This window comes from Artemia sp. Qi Xiang Cuo, chromosome 6 (assembly GCF_049724085.1).
Source record: "Artemia sp. Qi Xiang Cuo chromosome 6, ASM4972408v1, whole genome shotgun sequence".
NCBI classification, from domain to species: domain Eukaryota; kingdom Metazoa; phylum Arthropoda; class Branchiopoda; order Anostraca; family Artemiidae; genus Artemia; species Artemia sp. Qi Xiang Cuo.
In genome coordinates, this window is record NC_142799.1 from 80,263,775 (window position 1) to 80,285,919 (window position 22,145).

A 22,145-nucleotide genomic window follows, 5' to 3' on the forward strand; every position below is an offset into this window, starting at 1 on the left:
TATCTCAAAATTTTGATTGGATGTGTTGGTGGAAATGGTGGGCTTGAGAGGTGGATTAGTTTTCCTTCGATCACTTTCTACTATTAAAAAGGATACTGGCCCTTTCAATTTCCATTCGAATGAGCCCTTTTTGAAGTTTCTACGATAACCCTTTCTATAAAAACCTTATATGCACCCAGGGAATATCTTATTACCCTTGCCCTGAGGGGTTTGGGGGCTTTCCATCCTCAAATACATAATTTTCAGAACTTTCAACCACATTGAACAAAACGCATATCTCAAAATTTTAATTATATGTGTTTGGGGAAATGGTGGGCGTGAGAGGGGGGTTAGTGGCTCTCCATTCATTTTCGAATATTAAAAAGGGCACTAGCCCTTTCAATTTCCAATCAAATGAGGCCGTTTTGAAGTTTCTACGACAGTGCTTTGTATAAAAACCTTAGATGCCCCCAGGATATAACTTACAACAATTGCCCTGAGGGCTTTGAGGGGGTTATCTCAAAGACCGAGAGGGGGGTTAGTTGCCCTCCAATCAGTTTTAACTATTAAAAAGGCACTAGCTCTTTCGTTTTCCAATTGAATGAGCCCTTTTTGAAGTTTTTACGACAACGATTTCTATAAAAACCTTATATGGGATTGTCATCCTCAAAGAGCTAGTATCCAGAACTTTCAACTACTTTGAACAAAATGAAATGGCTATATACAAACTTTGATTGGATGTGTTGGCATAAGAGGATTGGATGTGATTGGATGTGGGGGAAAGGTGGGCATAAGAGGGGGGGGGGTTAGTTGCCCTTTAATCACTTTCGACTACTAAAAAGGGCACTAGCCCTTTGAATTTTCAATTGAATGAGCCCTTTTTGAAATTTCTACGACAAAGCTTTCTATTAAAACCTTATATGCCCCCGGGACCTAACTTACAGCTCCTGCCCCGAGGGCTGTTGGGGGATGTCATCCTTAAAGACCTAATTTCCAAAACTTTCAACTACGTTGAACAAATTTGCTATTTCAAAATTTTGATTGGATGTGTTTGGATAAACAGTGGGCGTGAGAGATGGGTTAGTTGTCCTCTAATCACTTTCGACTATTAAAAAGGGGACTAGCCATTTCAATTTCCAATCGAATGAGCCCTTTTTGAAGTTTCTATGACAACGTTTTCTATGAAAACATTCATCCTCAAAGACCTAATTTTCAGAACTTTCAACTACGTTTGACAAAACGGCTATCTCAAAATTTTGGTTGGGTGTGTTTGGGGAAGAGGTGGGCGTGAGAGAGGGGTTAGTTGCCGTCGAATCACTTTCGACTGATAAAAAGGGCACTAGCCCTTTGAATTTCCAATTGCATGCGCCCTTTTTCAAATTTCTACGACAAAGCTTTCAATAAAAACCTTATATGGCCCCAGGGCATAACTTGTAACCCTTGCCCTGAGGGCTCTGAGGGAGTTATTATCCTCAAAGACCTAATTTCCAGAACTTTCAACTACGTTGAACAAAATGGCTGTTTCAAAATTTTGATTGGATGTGTTTGGATAAATGGTGGGCGTGAGAGGGGGGTTAGTTGCCCTCCAATCACTTTTCACTATTAAAAAGGGCACTAGCCCTTTTAATTTCCAATCTAAAGAGCTCTTTTTGAAGTTTTCTTCAACAACACTTTCTATGAAAACCTTATATGCCCCCAGGGCATAACTTATAACCCATGCCCTGAGGGCTGTGGGGGGAGTCTTCCTCAAAGACCTAATTTTCAGAACTTTCAACTACGTTGAACGAAATGGCAATCTCAAAATTTTTATTGGATGTGTTTTGGGTAAAGGTGGGCGTGAAAGGGGAGTTAGCTGTCCTCCAATCACTTTGATCTATTAAAAAGGGGACTAGACATTTGAATCTCCAATCGAATGAGCCCTTTTTGTTTGTACTACAAATATAACTTTTACTTTACAGAAAAAAATTCAAATGAATCTACTCTTAAAGTCTTCCACGGGCGGTTGCTTGTATATAGTTTATTTTGTAATTTGTAGTAAATAAAGCAAGTCAAGTCAAGTCAAGTAAAAATGTCGATTGTCAGTCTAATTTACATATGCTGATATTTATTCAGGAAAATCTTAATTAATTTTTGATTTCTTAAAGTTATAAAAGTGAAAACATTTAAAAGAATTTTTCCAGTAAAGTACAAATTTTATTCTAGATTTAGAAAGCATAGGGCTTAGAACCCTACTTAGTTTAATTTCTGATCGTTTTGAGTTTGATTTATTTTAAATTTTTTTTTTGGGGGGGGGGTTTCATTTATTTATTGATACTGATTTGTGGTAGCTGTATGTTTGGTAGATTATTTGAGTCTATTTATGTTCATTTTTGGTTTAATGAAGTTCTTTACGTTTTTTGAAAAACTTATTTTGTGCAAAAAGTTTTTTGATTAATCTACTGTAAATGGCCTACCACAATCTTTTAAGTGGTAATTGGGATCCAAAAATATACAAACAGATATTTGGCTATAAATAGAGACACTGGAGATATTATCATTAAGCCCAATTTATAACAATTTAATATTAAAAGACTCGATCAATATTTTCCCACAGTCTAATTTAAGAGAACCTATTTGCATATATAATGAAAACTTAAATTGTACGCAAGCTAAGACTATTGCAAGGCAAAGAGTTCTTGCTCAATCATTTTGGTAAATCCTTTTTCATTGACTCCTGCTTGGCTTCTATTCATTGTCTATTCTCTTTTTGTCAGGTAAACCTCGAAAGGTTAGATTTTTTTTTTCTTTTTTGTTTAGCACTGAGGACGACTTGGCGGAGGTCCTTGTCGAAATATTTGCTTGTTTTTCGTTTTCATGTTTTGCCACTGGCTGACGACATCCTCGTTTTCTCACCTTTTTTATCTTATTTTTCTTTTATTATTTCTTTTCCTCTCTTAGTTTCATCAGTAATAATTTCTGTTTGTTTTAAGTTTTGGTGTTGCTCCTTACTTTCAGTTGAAAAAAAACGTGGATACTGTTCTATTAGCTACAAGACACGCAAGATAGTTGATAAAAGAAACTAGTCAAACGGGTTCTTTCAATGAAGAATTGGATTGCAAACAGTGGTTTCTAACTGAGTTTACAATATTTAAACTTTTGTTTTCGGAGGTTTAGGGGACAAATGGTACATAGGTTAGTTTAGGTTAGGTTACATATTTAATATATGCTATGCTTTACCCCCACCCCCCTAATGTGCAAATATATAGCCGAAATTTGTTACTAAACTATTATATTTTCATGATATTTTGTTTTATTTCATTAGCATTAGCCAAACTTCACTTCTTGCGTGTCCTGGAGGTAATAGAACAGTACCTAAACGTGTTATTTTTTTTACTTAATTTCTGATAGTTTTTAAATAATGCCGTGAAATCTGACGGTAAATATTTCGTTGTTCATACTATTGACTTACAAATAAAGTTAACATACCGCTCGATGCCTTTTTCTTTGCTCTTTCTAAACATAATTTTTATCCCCTCCCTTATATATACCAATTCAGGGTATATATTTGCACATTAGGGGGATGGTGGTAAAGTTTAAAATAACCTCTCATTTGCATCAGAGATAAAATTTACTCCCGTTGGTGTAAGAACGAAAGGTCTAAGTTTGTATTTGATGACAAAAACAGAATATGAATTATAAGTATAAGGCGAATCAAAAGTCAGTAAAAATAAAAACGAAGAATTGAAGGCAGTTGAAAAAATATCGTCCCTTTGTGACGATAAAATACTCATCCCCTAAAAGCCGAATTGCTGTACCTGCAGGAAATAAAACAACGTCGAAGTTTGAATGACAAACACTAAAATAAAAGAGGTCCTCTCTAAGCAACGGTGAAGGGGTGACTCGTTGTTTTGTTGCTTTTTTTTTTCGTCCCGAGGACTTTCATCAGTTTGTTCTCATATTCAGTATACCTATCTACCCATATTCAGTATTTGACACCTCAGAAACGAGGAAAAAAGTTTTGCTTAAAAATAACATTAGCTTATATCTGCCCTTAACTTATTCTTCATATTTATTTAGTGTTTTGCAAGTTTTAGAAATACGATTGAGCTTTGTCCTTTTTTGATGTTACAATAAAAAAAATTAATCTATAAGATATATGATTTTCTGCTAGTTGCTGGTTTAATGTCAACCTATATTATTTCATCCGAGTCTAGGCCTAGCTTCCTGGACCTGCCTCTTCAGAGGCCGAGTTTAAATTTCTTAAAGATTTTAAAATAAATTTAAACAACCAGAAAAATATTTTCATAAGAGAATTACTTGAAGAATTGCATTCTTCTTTTTAATATAAAGAGTTTCTTAATAAAAATAATTTTTTTTAGGTAACTCCTTTTTTAATCAAAGCTATATCAATCAGAAAAATAAAGAGACAACTTTTCTGTAAGTCCATGGTAAAAACTGTGCCTTGTTTTATTGGTTTCCGTCAGTGACGTATTTTTGTCAGTAAGTTTAAGTTATATTAAGTTTAAGCAGATTAGCAGAATTCCAAGAATGTAATCTCCTCGGGCAGCTGATAAAGTATATAAACTATTCATTCACAGAAAACACAAGGTAAAAAAGGGGGAGGGGGATTCACAGCCAGTGAAAACAAGGAATCAACGAAAATATTTCGACCAAGACAAAATTCTTTTTGCCATGTTTAGCCAGTGAGGTCTCAGAAATTAAAATTACTCGAAAAAAGGACAACATTCCATAAAAACTGAAAAATAAGCGGAGTTACCTATTTTATAAGATGTTTTAAGATCGAAAACACCGTGACAAACGCGATACGTCGGTCAAATACCGTTTAAAAGAGGTTAGTATGTTCACTTTATTCGTGAGTCAAAAATATGAACAGCGAAATATTTACCAATCTGGCTCCCCCTCTATGTAAAATTCTTTCACGGACAATGTCTCTATTGAAAGTTACTTCCACGTAAAACATCCCCCCTCCCGCCAATAAAATTCCTCTCGGACAATTCCATTCCTGCCAGAAAATTCACCCTGAAAAATTTTTTGTGGATAGTTCCAGGTGAAAATTTTTTCTAAGCCCTCTTTCATTTGAAAAAGACTTTCAGTACTTGTGTATTATACACCACTCAAGTGCTTCATTTAATTAGAACCTGTTTCTTTGACACTCAATCCTAATGAAATATCATAAAACATATAGGCTTTCATTTCAATAAATTGTTTTTAAAATCATGCCGGAAATCCCCTCCTCTGCGGAAAAGTTTTCCCCCAAATAACCCGATCCCTATTAGAAAGTTGCTCCTGCAGAAAACTCCCTCTGGAAAATTTATTGCGTGGAAAACTCCCCCACGGCGAATCTCTCCCGTTAAAATCCTTTCTCCTACGGAGAGATACTCTAGACAAATAATTTTTTTGGTTTAAATTAATTTATATTTGCTTTTAGTTTGCGGTCTTTTTCATTGGTTAAAATAATTATTAAATTTTTGGATTTTTGTCAATATGAATTCAGATTTTGGGTTAGCTTACTATCTATATGTTGGATAAAACTTTGCAACAATTTTGATAATAGTTGTACCATAGTGCTTTGGATTGATCGGTCCGAGACAAAATATTCAAATGCACTCCGTTGGAAAGCTGCAGTCTTCAGAGTTCTTTTCCAATTAAAACATCCCCCCAAGTTGCAGCAATATACCCTGAATTTTTCCTGGGATGTTGCATCGATAATCTTTGGATAATCCGGATTTGTGCAACAAAAATTATTTTGATTTAATTTTCCAACGCCCTCAGCTTTCAATAAAAATTCAACTAAAAACCCTATTCTGTTCTTGCTATATTGCATATGTACCGTTTAGAAAGCCTGAGGACTTTTAAACTCTTTGGATTTAGTTCTATAGTAGTAGACGTACTAGTAGTAGTACTAGTAGCAGTACTAGCAGTACTAGTAGTAGTAGCAGTAGTAGTAGTAGTAGTAGAAGTAGTAGTAGTAGTAGTAGTAGTAGTAGAAGTAGTAGAAGTAGAAGTAGTTAGTAGTAGTAGTAGTAGTAGTTAGTAGTTAGTAGTTAGTAGCTAGTAGTTAGTAATAGTAGCAGGAGTAGTAGTAGTAGTAATAGTAGTAGTAGTAGTAGTAGCAGCAGGAGTAGTAGTAGTAGTAGCAGCAGCAGCAGGAGTAGAAGTAGCAGTAGTAGTAATAGTTGTACTTGTGGTAGTAGTAGTAGTAGCAGTAGTAATAGCAGCAGCTGTTGTTGTAATAGCAGTATTAGCAGTCGCAAGCGGTCACAGTTGTAGTTACAAATAGTTTCAGTCGTGTGTAGCCACAGTCGCAGTTCCAAGTAGTGGAACATTAGTGGAATATTACACCTTATATCTTGCGGAATTCCACAAGGGTCGATTTTAGGTCAATTTTTTTTACCTTATTTATACCACAGTTATAAGCAATTTGATGAAAGATTGTTTGACAATACCATTTGCAGAGGACATGGTTTTATTATTCCGAGCTTCATCTGTTGAAATCCTTTTTAAAATCATGGAAAAGACGCTAGATGATCTAATAAAATATGCTAGGAGTAACAATTTACCGACCAAGATTAAAAAACAAATTACATGATTTTTTCTACTATTAAAAAGGTAAATACTGAACTAGTTTTAACAGTTGATGGATGTTTTGTAGATAAAGTCTCAAAATTCAAATGCTTAGGTGTAATCAATTGATGAATTATTGTCACGAAAAGAACATGAAATCAATTATCTATAAAAATCAAAAGAGGAGCTGGTGTTCTGTATGGATTAAAAAATTTCCTTGGTCAAAAAGTTTTGCTAGCCCTTTATTTTACTCTTGTTTATTCTTATGTTCAGTATAGTTATTACATTTGGGCTAATTCTATCAGCTATAATATTAAGATAATTCAAAAGAATTCAAGAGAAAGTGCAAATACTGTGGCTTTAATGTCCTGAAGGGTCACCACTCCTCAAAGTTACCCTGCAGTGCTGTTAGCAGTCACAGTTTTGGTTTAGATAACGAGTGAAATTTCTACTCTGATGCCACTATGAAATAAAAATTGCTTTCAATAAATACAATTGACACTTTGGCCTTTTAAACGATGTAGAAAAGAAACGTAACTCTGTTATATTTACGTTATTGTTGATGGTGCTATTTGTGGCTTGATTTTTATCGCTATTTTTAAACCTGAGCGTGGTAGATCTTGCTGAGTCAAGTTGAAAATGATTGTTTTTATCGCTTTTTCGAAACAACACTTTTCTCTTATTTGGTATTTGGCGGGTAATCAGAGGTGGGTAGCTGCTCTTCATTTTCCTTCTCAGTGTCTGAGTTTTTTCTTCTTGATATTCTTGTTTTTTCCCTCCCCTCCTTCCCAGCGATAGAACCTTGTTTTATTTTGTTGTTTTTAAATTTATTTTAGAATTGTTAAAAATTCCATCTATCTGTCGTTCTATTTCTCAGTTATATCTAGGAAGCTGACAAGAAAGGAAAACAGAGAGACGCGGCTCGTAGCAAAATTCCAACTGAGCATATGCATTTGAATATAGAGAAAGAGTTAACACATAGTCAAAAAGTGGTCGAGAGCCTTGTTTCTGAATTGGAAAACCTGCATCCTAATGAAAAATTCCGAAGCCTGGATCCTGAAGATGAATTCTTATTCCATGGAAGAATATATCAAGAAAGAACTGGTCCAGGTCGCAGGAAGGGAAAAGAGAAGAGAATCTGGAAGGAAAAAGCGATGGGGAGAGAATTTAATTTTTTTTAAATTAAAAAAGATAAAAAAAGGGAAAAGAGACTTCAAGAAAAAGAGTTTAAGACCTTAACTGCCAAACATAATAAGGATGGCATTGGGAAGTTGACCCATTTGGTTCCTGGATTACAGACTTTACCAAAGTCTCCAATGGTGGAAACTCGGAATTCAGAGACTCCGAGCCAACTTTTGCAACGGCTCCAAAAAGATCGAGAGCGTCAAAAGACTGCTCTAAGATCTCGAGAAAAGGAATTTGATCGTTTTGAGCGAGCTAAGCGTGCTGAAGAGATACTGCTTCGTCAAGAATGGGCAAAAACATGTGAAATAAAAGAAAAAGAAGTTTGGAAGAACGGGGAAAAGCAGCGTATTACCCATATAAATGAGCAGAGGAAATTTGCTCTTGCTAATAAAGATCGTTTTATGAGAATGAAGGAGGATATGAAATTGTTCTTACAAATAAGATCTCAGAAAGACCGGACATATCAAGGTCAGATTTTCTCTCCCTCTTCGTCTTTCTCTCTTCTCTCCTTTTTCTCTCTCTCTCTCTGTCCCTCTCTCTCTCTCTGTCTCTCTCTTTCTCTCTTTGCGTCCCTCTTTTTTTGTTCTCTCTCCTCTGTTTCCTCTTTCCCACTTCCCCTCTTTTTCCCTCTTTCGCACAGGATCAATCTCTAGTCCTTTAACACGGCATAATTTTTTACTGACGTTTTTTTCCTTTTTCGTCCATTCTTTTCAAGTGTATATTTACTACTGTTATTGAAGCTTATTAGTAAACACCGTTGTAAACATATGAAACTGCTGTGTCAGGTACACAAAAATAGAAACTAAATAAGGAAAAAGCTATTGATTCACAGAATGCAAAGAGCGATTTTAAAATTTAAAAGATGCGTAAATTAGATTTATTAAGATCAAATAGTCCGTGTTAACGAATTGTTCGTAAGGATCGACTCAATACAAAAGTAGAAAGACAATCATGGGTGTGTGTTTATTATATTTTTTTATTCAGAGGCAATGCCTTCAAGCCAGTTGTCTTAGAATATTGGATGAGACCTAATTCGAACTAAAAATAAGGTTTTAGTGCACTTCTCAGTAGCAAAAGAGATATTTCTACAGCAAAGTAATGTGTCTCGTTTTGTTTCACAAAACAAAAATTTCAGCACAAAGGAGGCTAAAGTGCTACCAAATGAAAATTCTGAGACAGCCAATGAGTTCAAAACTGTCAAAAAATAATGATCCCAGTCACTAGTTCAGAGGAGATAATGTCTTGCAGTGGCACACCCTTATATATATATATATATATATATATATATATATATATATATATATATATATATATATATATATATATATATATATATATATATATATATATATATATATATATATATATATATATATATATATATATATATATATATATATATATATATATATATATATATATATATATATATATATATATATATATATATATATATATATATATATATATATATATATATATATATATATATATATATATATATATATATATATATATATATATATATATATATATATATATATATATGCAGTCTGACAACATTAACGTTTAATATGCACAGTTGCTACAATATTTCATAAAATTATCTAGGGTAATATATAAAGGTGTATCAGCTATTAAAGAGGAGTGTCAAGTGATCTTTCGATGGGCTGGTGGAAAATGCCTGAAGTTATAAAAGAAAATTTGTCTGTCCTAACTATCAGTTTTCTAACTACCAGCAAACCCTCAGATAAAAACAAAGAAGGTGGTAGGGAGGGGATAAAATTTAATCGCTCTTCATTCTGAGGATTATTCTTGGACTAAGCCTATAATATGGGTGCTACCAGAGTGGTAGCTCTCCTTTTATTACGTAATTATTCCAAATTTCGGATGAAAGAATACATTCATATGCTTACCTGCATACAAGGAGGAAAGGTAGACAGAGGGGTATACCAATAAAAAAATTGTTCAAAATAATTCCCCAGGAAGGGCATGGAAATGAAAATCCTAAAATTAATTTCTAACATTTCAGACCACCCCCAGTCCGGATAAATATTTGAGGTGGATATTTTTCTTAAGGATTAATATCAGTCCCGACCCATTCTCACTAATATCAAACCTGAATGTAAAAATAGGGGTTGCATTGGGATTGGTAGCCTCCCTGATATTTAAAAGAGCCTTGGACCAAATAGTCAGTAGAAACAATCTGCAAGTAAAAACTGACTTATAACTGATTTGTAACTGACTAAATTTGCTATGATCCAAAATAAATTAGTCTGAGGAACATTTGTTCCAAAATAATTTAAGAAATCAATTTTACTACTTAAAAAGTTCTTTATTTTCGTCTTAAATTCAAATTCTTCTTCTTAATTATTTCTTTTTAATTTAAAATCGATTTCTTTCAGAAGTTTATGCAAAAAGATTAGCTAAAAAAAAGTCGTTAGAGTAATCTATTTTGTTTTGAGTAAAAAGCAAATAACATTCTACCTTTTTGTGAAAGTTGGGGGGATAACGAAACACTGCATTTATTTATGATAATTTCTGTTTGTTTTAAGTTTGTGTTCATTCCTCATTGTTTGAATGCATCTAACACTTCATTTTTAAAATCAAAATCGCTTTTAGGTTTGAATGTAAGCCAATGTTAGCTCTGTTTATTTTAGATATCTTTTCTTGATTCATTATGAACATATTTTTGACCCTTTGAGTAGTATGACCATATGGTTTTCAAGACGTGACTGATAAAGTAAATGAATGAGTATTTTTATTCCCTGTTACGAATATGAACTCAAAGGTGCTGGCTAATGGATTGATAAAGGCTACTGTCTCCCCGCATACATTAAGAGCACGGCTTGGCAGTTCTTCGTCGGTCAAAACGCTTAATGGCTTAGAGGAAATTAAATTGAAACTCTGAGAGAGTATTGGAGGCGGATGGGAGTTGGTGGTCAAATTGATCCTAAATTTTTAACTGAGGGAGTGGGAGGACAGAGGTAAATCGAAAGACATTTAGATCAGCTCTCACATGGGTCGAATGTCTTTCGAAATGAAGGGGAAATAGCTAAAAAGGGCACGGGAGGAGACTTATTGCCCTCTAATCACTTTCGGCTCTTGAAGGACCCAAGAACTTTTAATTTCTGATCAAACGAATCCCCTCAAAGCTGTCTATGACTGATTTTGTTCGTCCTAAGTGGCCTGGGTAAAGGAAAAAAATGAAAGCCATATCGTTCTTTAGTTAGGCAGCAATAAATTCTTCCTTTCTTTTTTCTTCATTTTAAGAGCCTTTAATTCAGTAAATCACGATAAAACTTTAATTTCAAATAATAAACCTTCTCTTTTTAGGTAATGATGATTATGAACCTTCTTCAGTTTTAGTCTCTAGACGCTTTGATGACAGATGGGAAGGTGAAGATGAAGAGCCAGTTAAGGTCACTTGTCTTAATTAAACATTAAGGGCTAAAAACTTTTACTACTCTGACTATCAATCCTGCATACTAAGGTGTAGAATGTAAGGCGCTTACCCTCAATCTAAGACTGATATAAAGAATTTTTTAAAAAATTGTACTTTTTGAGAAATAATATTTCCCAACAAGGAAAAAGTTGATGGTTTGGTGCCCAGGTCGGACTTGTATAGATCTGAATCTCGGGCAGTAGATTACTAATTTCAGTACTTAAAAATTTGAATGTATTTAAAATCAGGGATACTTGTTACTAACCTCGATGCTCAGGAAAATCAATGAAGTAATGCAGATGACACGGTAGTACAAAAAATAGGCATTTATTGGATCAGTAATCGCAAAGGACATTTGGCTAGGAAAATTATGTCCAATATTTTGATGGAGAAAATAGGAAGAAAAATTGTTCATGTGCCACGTCCCCCACCCCTCTACTTAAGAGTCAAAAATGTAAAGCAAAAGAAGGAAAAATTTATGTCTGGCCATAAAGTACCTATGCTTTCCCTAACGAAGTAAAATTGCAGGAACAAATCTCCAAGAGGCCCCTCCCCTCGGAACAGTCACGACAATTGGAAGGAGAGAGGGGTGGGAGCTTTTAATTCTCCCCCTAAATTTAGAAAAATGTTTTTTTTGCATCTGTGTTAAAACAAAAATCAAGTAAAGAACGACATAGCCCACATCCTAGAGTTTGAAAAATCAGTTTTGTATTTTCAGTTTTAAAATATCGAAAAATCCTTATCCCTCCACCATTTACTTTTTCGTGAATAGGTGCCACTGCTCATTACTGAATTTAAACAAACTGTCAGAACTGAAATTCAACTTGCTGGGATTCCTAGTGTACCAGAATTAGCAAGTTTCTATCCGGCTTAAGATGCCTTTGGTTTCCAAAATTAGCAAACTACTGTCCCACTTGTTTTTGTTGTTGACTTCAACGTTTTTTTAGCATGATTTACCTACGTCACGTACGTATCGATCTTTTACGCAGACAGTGGGTAGTTATCTCGGAATAGAAAACTGAACAAATTTTGATCAATTGGCTAAGCAGCAAGGGGTAAACAATAAGAGGTTTTACACACGATATCTACCTTCGGTGGGGTGAATCACTTCACGGGATTAAATTCTGTAGCCTTGATGGCAAACCATTTTTCTCCACTAGATTGGCCAACGTCAGACAACCACAATTATTCCAAAAACAACTATAATCAAGAGATAAACATTACAACTTACATAAGTTTTACATGTGGTACACATTACAACTTACAAACATACAAACATACACATTACAAACATTAATATAATATTTCAGTTTTAACGGCATGTGTAACACTGCTACAGCACATCACTTAAACTTGTACTTCTAGCAAAACATCCTAGTGCAGACACAGATATCTTACGGGCCCATGGTGGAGCTGAAAAATGGCTAACTACTGCGCGTACAGTAAAGGCACCAAATAGTTTTACAACTTTTCTTCTGAATATTTGAAGCTGGACATCGTATTTCTTGCAGGACATTATAACATGTCCGACATCTTCATATACGTCACATACACTGCAATTAGGGGAATGAACCGAACTCCACTTAAAAGGAATGATATTAACTTTTGCGTGGCCAGATCTGATTCGAAATATTGTTGTTGCAATTTTCCTTTCACTGTGAATAAAGTCCAATTGGGGAGGCTTAAAATCGTATAGATCAAAGATGATGTTTGAAGAACTTCTTGAAAAAGTCAGCTTTCTCATCCTCTGCTGAGTGGGTTCATAACCCTGAATATATTTACTTATAGATAAATTACCTTAAAAATTTCCCCATGTCCACTAGCCCATTTCGCCATTTTATCAGCTGGCTCATTTCCAGGAATATCTGCATAGGCTGGGACCGAGGTCAATTGTACATCAAGGCCATGATTTAGCAAATCATCCACTACTATTTCAGTCTGTGTAGCAATTTCTTTAGCACAATTTTGTTTCGCAGCTAAATAATTTATCACCGGCAAAGAGTCGGAAAAAATAAGAAAACTATCAATTATACCATTTGACTTAATATACAAAAGAGCTTAATGAATAGCAATTATTTCTGCAGAAAAATCTTAAGCTTGTCAGGTAGCTTAAACCCGCAGGAAATACCAGTTGAAGGGACAATAAAGGCGCAACCCGTACCAGTTTCCGACTTGGATCCGTCAGTGTATATGTGGTTAAAGTTAGTCCAATGTATTTTCTAGCCTACACCACTCTAATTTTAAACCGTATGACGCTACATGCTTGTTCCTGTCATCTAAAACTAAAGTAATTACATAACTAATTCCATTAAAACTTAAGGAGAGGCCATCTATGTTTGAGGTTGGGACCTGACATGGGAAGTCAGCCTCATTCAGCAGAGAAGAAAATTTATAAACTGTAGGGGCAAACGTTGGTCTAAACTGGTGATCTTGGTTCCATGTAGCAATGCATTCATTGTGCACAATGTGGTTTTTTGATCCCATTTTTTTTAGGAAGTACCGGGCTTGGAGGTTATTTTTTCTCTTCTGCAGTAATATGATGCCAAGCTCAAGTAAAGAGCTGGGATGGGGGTAGTTCTTAAGTAGCCCAGGGCTCGTCGAAGAATTTGATTAAAAGCGGAGTCAAGTTTCTGGAGGTTTTGTTTAGTTGCTTCTCTATATAAAATACCACCATAGTCGAGTTTGCTGGTGATTGTGCGCCAATTAGTTTTGATACACAGGAATATCCAGCAATAATACCAGATAATAAAACTATTCTGCCTGTTGAATGTTTACACCTACTTATGAAACTATGGGGGGATGAACGCTTGATTGATTGTTTCTTGAGAATAGGACACTTACCAATTTCTCTGTTGAGAATGATATGTAGTTTTCCACTGCCCGATTTTGCAAGTAATCTAAGGCTCTTTGGACTGTAGTCTTAAGGGATTAACTTGCAACCCAATATGATCTGCAGATTTATATCATGGCAATACACTAAAAACAATAGAGGGCTGAGGGCCCCTCCTTGAGGGAGTCCTGTATTAATTGGGCTATTTAAAAAACCTGATGTCTGATTTTCTTAAGTTATTTCTAATTCCTTTTCTGTCAGAAAGTGTTCAATTCATTCCAAAACGTGGCGGTTAACATTTAGGAGTTTTCCCATCAGAATAGGAAAATTCACTTTGTCAAATGCTGCGGTCACATCAAGGAAAACAGCTAGATTTTCTTTTCCTATGCGGAAACCCTGCTTAATTTGATTTTCAAGTCTCACAAGACAGTCTATTGTACTGCTTGGGGCAGAAAACCAAGTTGTTCTGGTTAGACTGCGTTCTCAATTTCTGGTAGAAATATCTTTTTGATCAATCTTTCCATTAGCTTGCAAAGACATGAAGTCCAGACGATTGGGCGAAATGATTTTGGTGATCTTGGGTCCTTTTGGGGCCCCAGGATTGGGATGATTCTAGCCTTTTTTCAGAGTGAAGGGATGTGTCCTTCCTCGAGTGACCTATTAAATAAAGTTAAGACTGAAGCCTTAAGCAGAGTTGACATATTTGACAACATCTCGTAGTGAACTTTATCTGGGCTCATAGTACCAGGTTTCAATTTCTTAATGATCATATTAAAATCCTCTTCGTCAAGTTAAATGTCAGTTTTAGGAGGGTCCTGTTTAGGCAGCATAGTAGGTCCATTTTGAGATGAATGTTGTTAAAGGACATTTACAATTAGATGCTCTGTCAGAAGCTCTTTTTTTCTAGTGATGTGGAAGCATTGATTCTATTGTGTATCATGATCCCAGATGCAGGGGAAGACCATTGTCCGGAGTATCAGAATCAGTTTAATGAAAACAGCTGTCATAGACACAATAAAAAAATGCACTAAAAGTTGCTGTTTTTTACATGAAAAACACTTCACTACATTTTATTAAAAGCATTTGTAAAGAAAGGAACAAAGGAGTTACTGAGTCTGTCTCTGCTGCACGAGACGGGCATAAGCTTGCTCTTGCTTCTGGTATTTGGGCGGACAGGCATTTCAGGTGGTAATATTGTTCGATGTACAGGACTAGACAATAAAAACTAGCCAAAACGAATCATCAGCTGAAAACGGCGATCACGAAGGCTTTGTATTTCAAGTGACTTCAGAGCGGAGCTGTAATCTACACATTTGTCACAAAGAATGACTTTTACAGTTCGTTTCTGGATCCCCTCCAAATCATCACTTAAATAATCTATGTGATGAACTTACGGGGCCCAGAAGGGAAACGCAGACTCAAGTATGGGTCAAATAAAAGCGAGGTACGCCGTTTTCAGTTGATATATTGGAAAACCTAGGCGGCGCATCGCCAGTAGTATCCTTATAGCACAATGCCCCTTCTTTACCAGCTCTTGTATGTGAATAGAGAACGAACAGTCCACACTAAAGGTGCAGCCCAAGATAGTCGCACACGAAGCAGAATGGAACAAAGTCGCGGAGCAGGTAAAATTGCGTTTAAGTGGGTTAAACCTCAAAACCTTTGATTTATTCTAGTTAATTTGAAGACTGTTAGCAGTACACTGTGATTTATACTTTCCAATTTCTCCATAAATCTCTTATTGATGTCGTCTTGGTGAACTTTGTCTCAATAAAGGTCCTCCATCCACTCGTAATTTCTTGAGGAACAGTTTCCCTAAAGATGGCTTGTTTCTCATTCATTTCAGCTTTGTTTTCAACGGTGGGATTTCTTCTAAACTTGTTTCTTGCTTTATTTCTATCCTTGAAAGCTTTTTAGCAAGCATCATTCCACCCTGGAGTGGAGCTTATATATTTCCTTTTAGGTTTTACATAGCCCAATACCTTTTCGCTTGCACTCACTATCACTTGTCAACTTCTCATTAAGATCCTCGACAGAAGTAGGTAGTTCAACATCCATCAGATTTGAGTTCACCCCTCTCTGCCATTCTGGCTAGCACTCCTTTTGGAACCGCCAAGCGGCAGCTTTCCCAAATTGGAATCTAGAAGCAGACAATTCAGATGCAGACATTGTTAGGAAGTGATCAAAATCAAATTGGGAAGGTATGTCAATCTCACAAACAGCTGCCAGTTCCACTGAAGCAATTGCTAAATCTATAGTAGAAGTCTTCCCGTACATGGGGTTTAGCCTAGTACCTTAATCTTCTGGAGTGACAAGACAAACCATATTTTGAGGGTTAGTTATAAAATCTCCCAACAAACTAGAGTTGTAATTTGGAGATGAATTTGAATCCCACATTGGATTGTGTATGCTGAAGCCACCAGCAATTATTTTCCTCTCATTGAATTTCTGAATAGTATCTTTGAACTGTTTAGAAATCAAAATCAGTTGTAGCCCTGTTATAAAAGTTGAAAATTAATATATCCTCTGCCTGACTTTTAGATTCCAAAGAGCACCTGCCTATGTACCAAAGATCCAAAGAGTACCGACCTGGGTACCGAGGCCCCGATTTTGGTTAGAACCATTTGTATCTTCGTCCACCCGAAATCAACATAATATTACCGAACAATAAATTTTAAGCAGAAAAATTTACCTGAAATGTATTTAATATAGACAAATATATAGTACCTAATATAAAAAGTAAAATGTCACCTTTTATGAACTGATGCAAAGTTAACTGATAGGGAATTCAAAATAAGAGAAAAGTTTACACTGCTAAAATTAAGATAATTTTGAAGAGAGCATAAGGTTTCCTCCCCTTTACACATGATTGCTTTTATTTTTTCTTGGATATTTTTTTCTGCGAAAAATTTTCCGTAATTTTTTTAATTAAAATTATTTTGCCGGGGCAAAATTTGCCGATCCAGGGATCCATTAACGTTGTTCTGGAAAGTTTTTTTTCACAAAGTAGTCACAAGGTAATAGTCACTTCTATCGTTTGGTTTTATTTAATTAATTACCATTTCTTTTCATTTCAGGATTCTTGGGAAGATGAAGAAACTGAGAAAAAGTCAGCCAAACCAGGTGTTTCTAAACCAAAAACTAGAAAACGAAAAACCCCAGAGCAGAAAATTACAGAAAAAGAGGTTATTTTCTTAATACTTTTCTATTTCCTCCCACACAACCAGCAATCAAACAGTTCATAGTAACGAACTGTGAGCAAGTAGCGACTCAACCCTGTAGTAACTAAAACTCTAAGAAAAGGAATTTTTATAACAATTAATACATCAAAAGGATTGGCTTTTTAAGCTAATTCCAAATACATTAATTGACATTAAGTTTAATGTTAACCGTCAAAAGCTACTAGCCTTAGAAAATTTGCCTGAATTTTGAAAAAGGGGGGAAACGCCCTTAAACGATCTCAATGAAAATTACACCATCCGATTCAGTACATCAAAGAACCATAGTGTAGAGGTTCAAGTCCCTATCAACAAAAATGTGGAATTTTGTAATTTTTGCCAGAAGAAGGACTGCGATTCGCGTTTATTTATCTGTTTTTCCTAGGGGCGATGGTATCGAACCAATGGTCCTAGAAGATCAGATCAGGGATCATTAAAGTTCTAATACCCTTTTAAGTGACCAAAAAGATTGGAGGGCTACTAGCTACCCTCCCATACCTCTCATTTCCCCAACAACATCCAATCAAAATTTTTAAATATCCTTTTGGTTCAGCATAGTCAAAAGTGTAATAACTATGACTTTGGGGATGACATTACACCCCTACAGTCCCTGGAGAAAGAGCTGTAAGTTATGTAATTTTTCGATTATTTACATTTAGGTTAGTATTTGTTATTGGGAAATTTACGGAATTTTTTCGAGGGGAGGGGGGATTTTCAGTGGGAAGGTATTCCAAGGAAAATTTACATGGAGCAGGGGGATTTCCTGGCATTACGTAGAAACGGTCAGAAATTAAATTTAAAAAAACGAAATGAATTTATTTTTCGCGTGAGGGGGGTTGCCCCTTCCTCATCCCTCGCTCTTTAAAGTTTGACTGTTCGCCCCAACTCTTTAAGAACGACTCCTAAAACACAAGGGTCATTGAACTTGAATGAAAAGTATTTTTGAAGAACTTGTGAGGGGGGTTGCCCCTTCCTCATCCCTCGCTCTTTAAACTAAAGTTTGACTGTTCGCCCCAACTCTTTAAGAACGACTCCTAAAACACAAGGGTCTTTGAACTTAAATGAAAAGTATTTTTGAAGAACTTTATGAGTTTTTGTTTTATGTTTTGATGTTGCTATATTACTTTCAGTTGAAAGAACTTGACTGCTCTTTTCATTTAGTATGAGTTGAGTCATGACTTGGCTAATAGTTGTATTTACCCACTTATAGAACATAGACTCATGGTTGTATTTATGCTCTTCAAATGCATGGTTGTACAAAATCATCTCACTGCCCGGCATGTAATTACAAATTTGTTGCGAACGATCACCCAGCAGATGTTATTATCTCTTGCTTATTAATAGTTTTAATTGAGCAAATATTTGCTGAATAGCCTGTAAATTTTTCATTCGGCAGAGCAACAAAATGTAAATACAACAACGAGTAAAAACGTGGGGCTGCTTGGCCTTCTTTTCTGAAAAATACTGGGTAAGTAATTTTAGTAGCTAAAAGAAATTTGAATTGCCGTCCGAAAAATAAAACAATCCAATTCAAGAGAACTTTTTAACATGGGAAAATAGTAAGAGAAATCTCTTTTTTGTTTGAAAAAGAGAGATTCGAGGAGCAGCTGGCGAATTATTTCAATAAAAATAATAAATCTGTGAAAGATTTTTAGGGTTTTTCAATGTAAGTGCTGAACGAACCCAATTAGGCATTTTGGTACTTGTCAAGTTTAATTTGAAAAGTTTTATTTGAAAATTTTAATTTTGGCTCAAAAATCAATGGACATGCGTGTGATAATGCTAGCGTCAAAGCCAAGTGAGTTTCAAAAAAGGTGCCTCTATTGGAATAGAACACAAAAAGGATTAAAAAAAAAAAAAAAAAAATTGTGAAAGATTTTTAGGGTTTTTCAATGTAAGTGCTGAACGAACTCAATTAGGCATTTTGGAACTTGTCAATTTGAAAAGTTTTATTTGAAAAATTTAATTTTGGCTGAAAAATCAATGGACATACGTGTGATAATGCTAGCGTCAAAACCCAGTGAGTTTCCAAAAAAGGGCTCCTATGAATATAACACAAAAAGGATTAAGCAAGACCGTACCTAGGGGGGTTTGACCCCCTCCTCCTCTCCTTCCCTAAATGTTTGTCTGACTCGTAAAAACGTAACAGGAATGGATATAAAAAAATTTATGCGTTTTTGCGTACCCCCCCCCCCCAGAAAAAATCTGAGTACATAGAAAAAAAAACAAAAACGCGGAAAGTCAACAAAACCAATTAAAAACCAATTAAAGAACCAGCCAAAAATTAAAAGATAAATAACATTCAATAAAAGACAAAATTATAAGAATTAAACTGAAATCCTTTTTTGGCTGGTTTTTTCATTGGTTTTTAATTGGTTTTGTTGACTTACCGCGTTTTTTTTTTGTTTTTTTTTCTTCGGAATTTTCCTTGTTTATACTTTTTGCTCGCGCTGAAGAAGAGAGGCGGTTGTTCTCTCGAAATATTCGTTTTTTTTTAACCCCGTTTTTGATCATTTTCTTTCTTCATGGGAGGGCTATTAATACCTTAAAACCGCGATTTTCTAAGATTTTTCTTTTGGTTATTCGAAACTGTGAAGCTTTGGGGGCAGCTTTCGTCACTGTGAAATAAATGAAACCATGAAAAAAAATAAGAAATTTTTTTTGTCTAATTTGAAAGTGCTTTTCGTCTATAAAAAGGCCAACATTTACAGTCAGTGGATTCCCGAAGACAGCTACACCACTTAAGAAAAGCTAGACCTTTTTAAAAATTTTAGCCTTTCTAGTATATAATTTTAGGCTATTTTGTTGCTGATTTTTCGCTATCATCTATTACCAGAAACTGCATAACTGCATATTGTGATATTTTTCATTAAAAATTCAATCCTAATTCCTAATTTTTTAATATAGTAAAAATGTATGGATTAAATTTCAGAATTAGGAAAAAATTTCCTAATTCTTTGATATATGTTTGGTTGTCTAAGACCTGTAAGTTTCTATTTAACTAATTTAGACAGCAAGATTTTTTTTCTTACAGTGGAGGTATAACAGTTATGTAAAAGACTTTACTCATAGGAAACTTTTTCTGTTTCTCTGTAATAACAGAAGTAAATCTTTTGAATTTATTAATACAAACTTATTATTTAATTAATATTTTAGATAATTGTTCATGGAGTTGCTGAGATGGATCCACATGTAACTGCTGAATCTGCCTTTTTGTCGATGTGTAATGAATATTTCCCTCGCCTCTCCGTGCACAAAAATGACTTAATTTCTTCAAGAAGAATTGGCAAGCAAGGATCTCGACCAAGACCTATTATTGTTCAGTTTTCAAATCTTTGGATCCGTCAATTTTTACTAAAAAACAAATACCGCGTAAGAGCTGCCGGAATCTTTTTTGGTGAAACACTGACAAATTCAAAACTTGCTCTGAGAAATTACGCTAAGTTTCGCCTAGGATCGCGCTCAGTTTGGGTTTCAAGTGGGGATATACTACACAGAACTTCTTCAAACAACATAATAAAGATATTTTCAAAAAAGGATGTCGATGATCAATTGAAGGGTTGAACACGTCTCACTTGTATCTTCTTTTCTTTCTTTTATATTTTTTTACATTTATCCTTGTATTATATTTGTATCGCATTATATCCGGAATAATTGCTGTTGGAAATTACTTATTCTAATAGATATGAAGGTTGCTGCGCCCGTATATTCCCAATGCTTTTGCTGATTAGCCTGTTGTGTTTATGGTGTTAAAAAACCAAGACATTCCAAATAGAGCAAAAGAAAAAAGTAGAGTAAAACAGGAAGTCAAAATAGGGTCATCAAACTGACAATTCAATGAAATCCCTACCCTCTCCCATATTTCATTAGTATTAGTCAGTAGAGATGCCTTATTGACTCGTGTCACTCACCCCTGCTGCCACCTACAACTTTTTTTTACATAATTTATGTCTGTTTGTTGTCAGTGAGAATGAAAAAACAGGAATTTTCTCACTTTGATGGATGTTTTCTTGGATGGTTATGTGTCTTGGTCAATTTATTTGATGTTTCTCAGGGATGTCAACAGAAATTTATGTTTTATTTATGGTTTTGTCAGTGAGAATGGAAAAACAGTATTTTTCTCACTTGAAAAAACAGGAATTTTGTCACATTTATGGATGTTTCTTGGATGGTTATGTGTGTTGGTCAATTTATTTGATGTTTTTCATGGATGTCAACAGTAATTTATGTCTGTTTTATGGTTTTTGTCAGTGAGAATGAAAAAACAGGAATTTTGTCACATTTATGGATGTTTCATGGATGGTTATGTGTGTTGGTCAATTTATTTGATGTTTTTCATGGATTTCAACAGTAATTTATGTCTGTTTTAAGATTTTTGTCAGCGAGAATGGAAAAACAGTATTTTTCTCACATTGATGGATTATTGAGTCTAATGAGGACAGGGTCAACGACACTTCCTTCAAGATCTTGTTGTTGTTTTGGCCATGTGCATAGAGTCATTAGGGAGAACACGTGGTTAATTAAAACGATTGGGAATTTGGAACACCTGTGCTGTCAGTCATTAATCAAATTGTTTCCGGACAAAGTTTAATAATGTCTGACAGGTACTGTCAATCATTAATCAAATTGTTTCCAGGTGAAGTTTAATAATGTCTGACAGGTGATGTCAAGATTGATTGATATATCACGAAATGGGAATTAATTTGTTGTTTCTAAGGGGAATTATTGATTCAAGAAAGGAGAATTAATTTGTTGTTTCTAAGGAGAAGGTGGGGAAGAGATATATTGATTGCGTGATCGAAGGGAGAGAGTTTCCGAGAAATTGATTACATAATCGGTAGAACCCTATCAGAAGGTCATGACGGGAATTCATTTATGGGCATAGAATGACGTAATCGACTAAGACAATTGGATTTCTGAGAAA

General features: G+C 35.0%; 1 protein-coding gene and 1 pseudogene across 1 annotated transcript in view; one reads left to right on the plus strand and one right to left on the minus strand.

Annotated features, from left to right (window-relative positions):
• LOC148951642 (eukaryotic translation initiation factor 3 subunit A-like) overlaps positions 1-20,804 on the plus strand; it is a 166,828-nt gene extending 146,024 nt beyond the window's left edge. The window contains exons 12-15 of the mRNA XM_089091172.1: positions 7,431-7,603; positions 11,063-11,150; positions 17,081-17,188; positions 20,378-20,804. Of these exons, the coding sequence (XP_088947298.1) occupies positions 7,431-7,603; positions 11,063-11,150; positions 17,081-17,188; positions 20,378-20,785 (777 nt within the window). The 3' untranslated portion in view covers positions 20,786-20,804. The remainder of the gene's footprint in view (positions 1-7,430; positions 7,604-11,062; positions 11,151-17,080; positions 17,189-20,377) is intronic.
• LOC148951643 (uncharacterized) lies at positions 12,467-13,657 on the minus strand (annotated as a pseudogene).
• Positions 20,805-22,145: the final 1,341 nt, after the last annotated feature.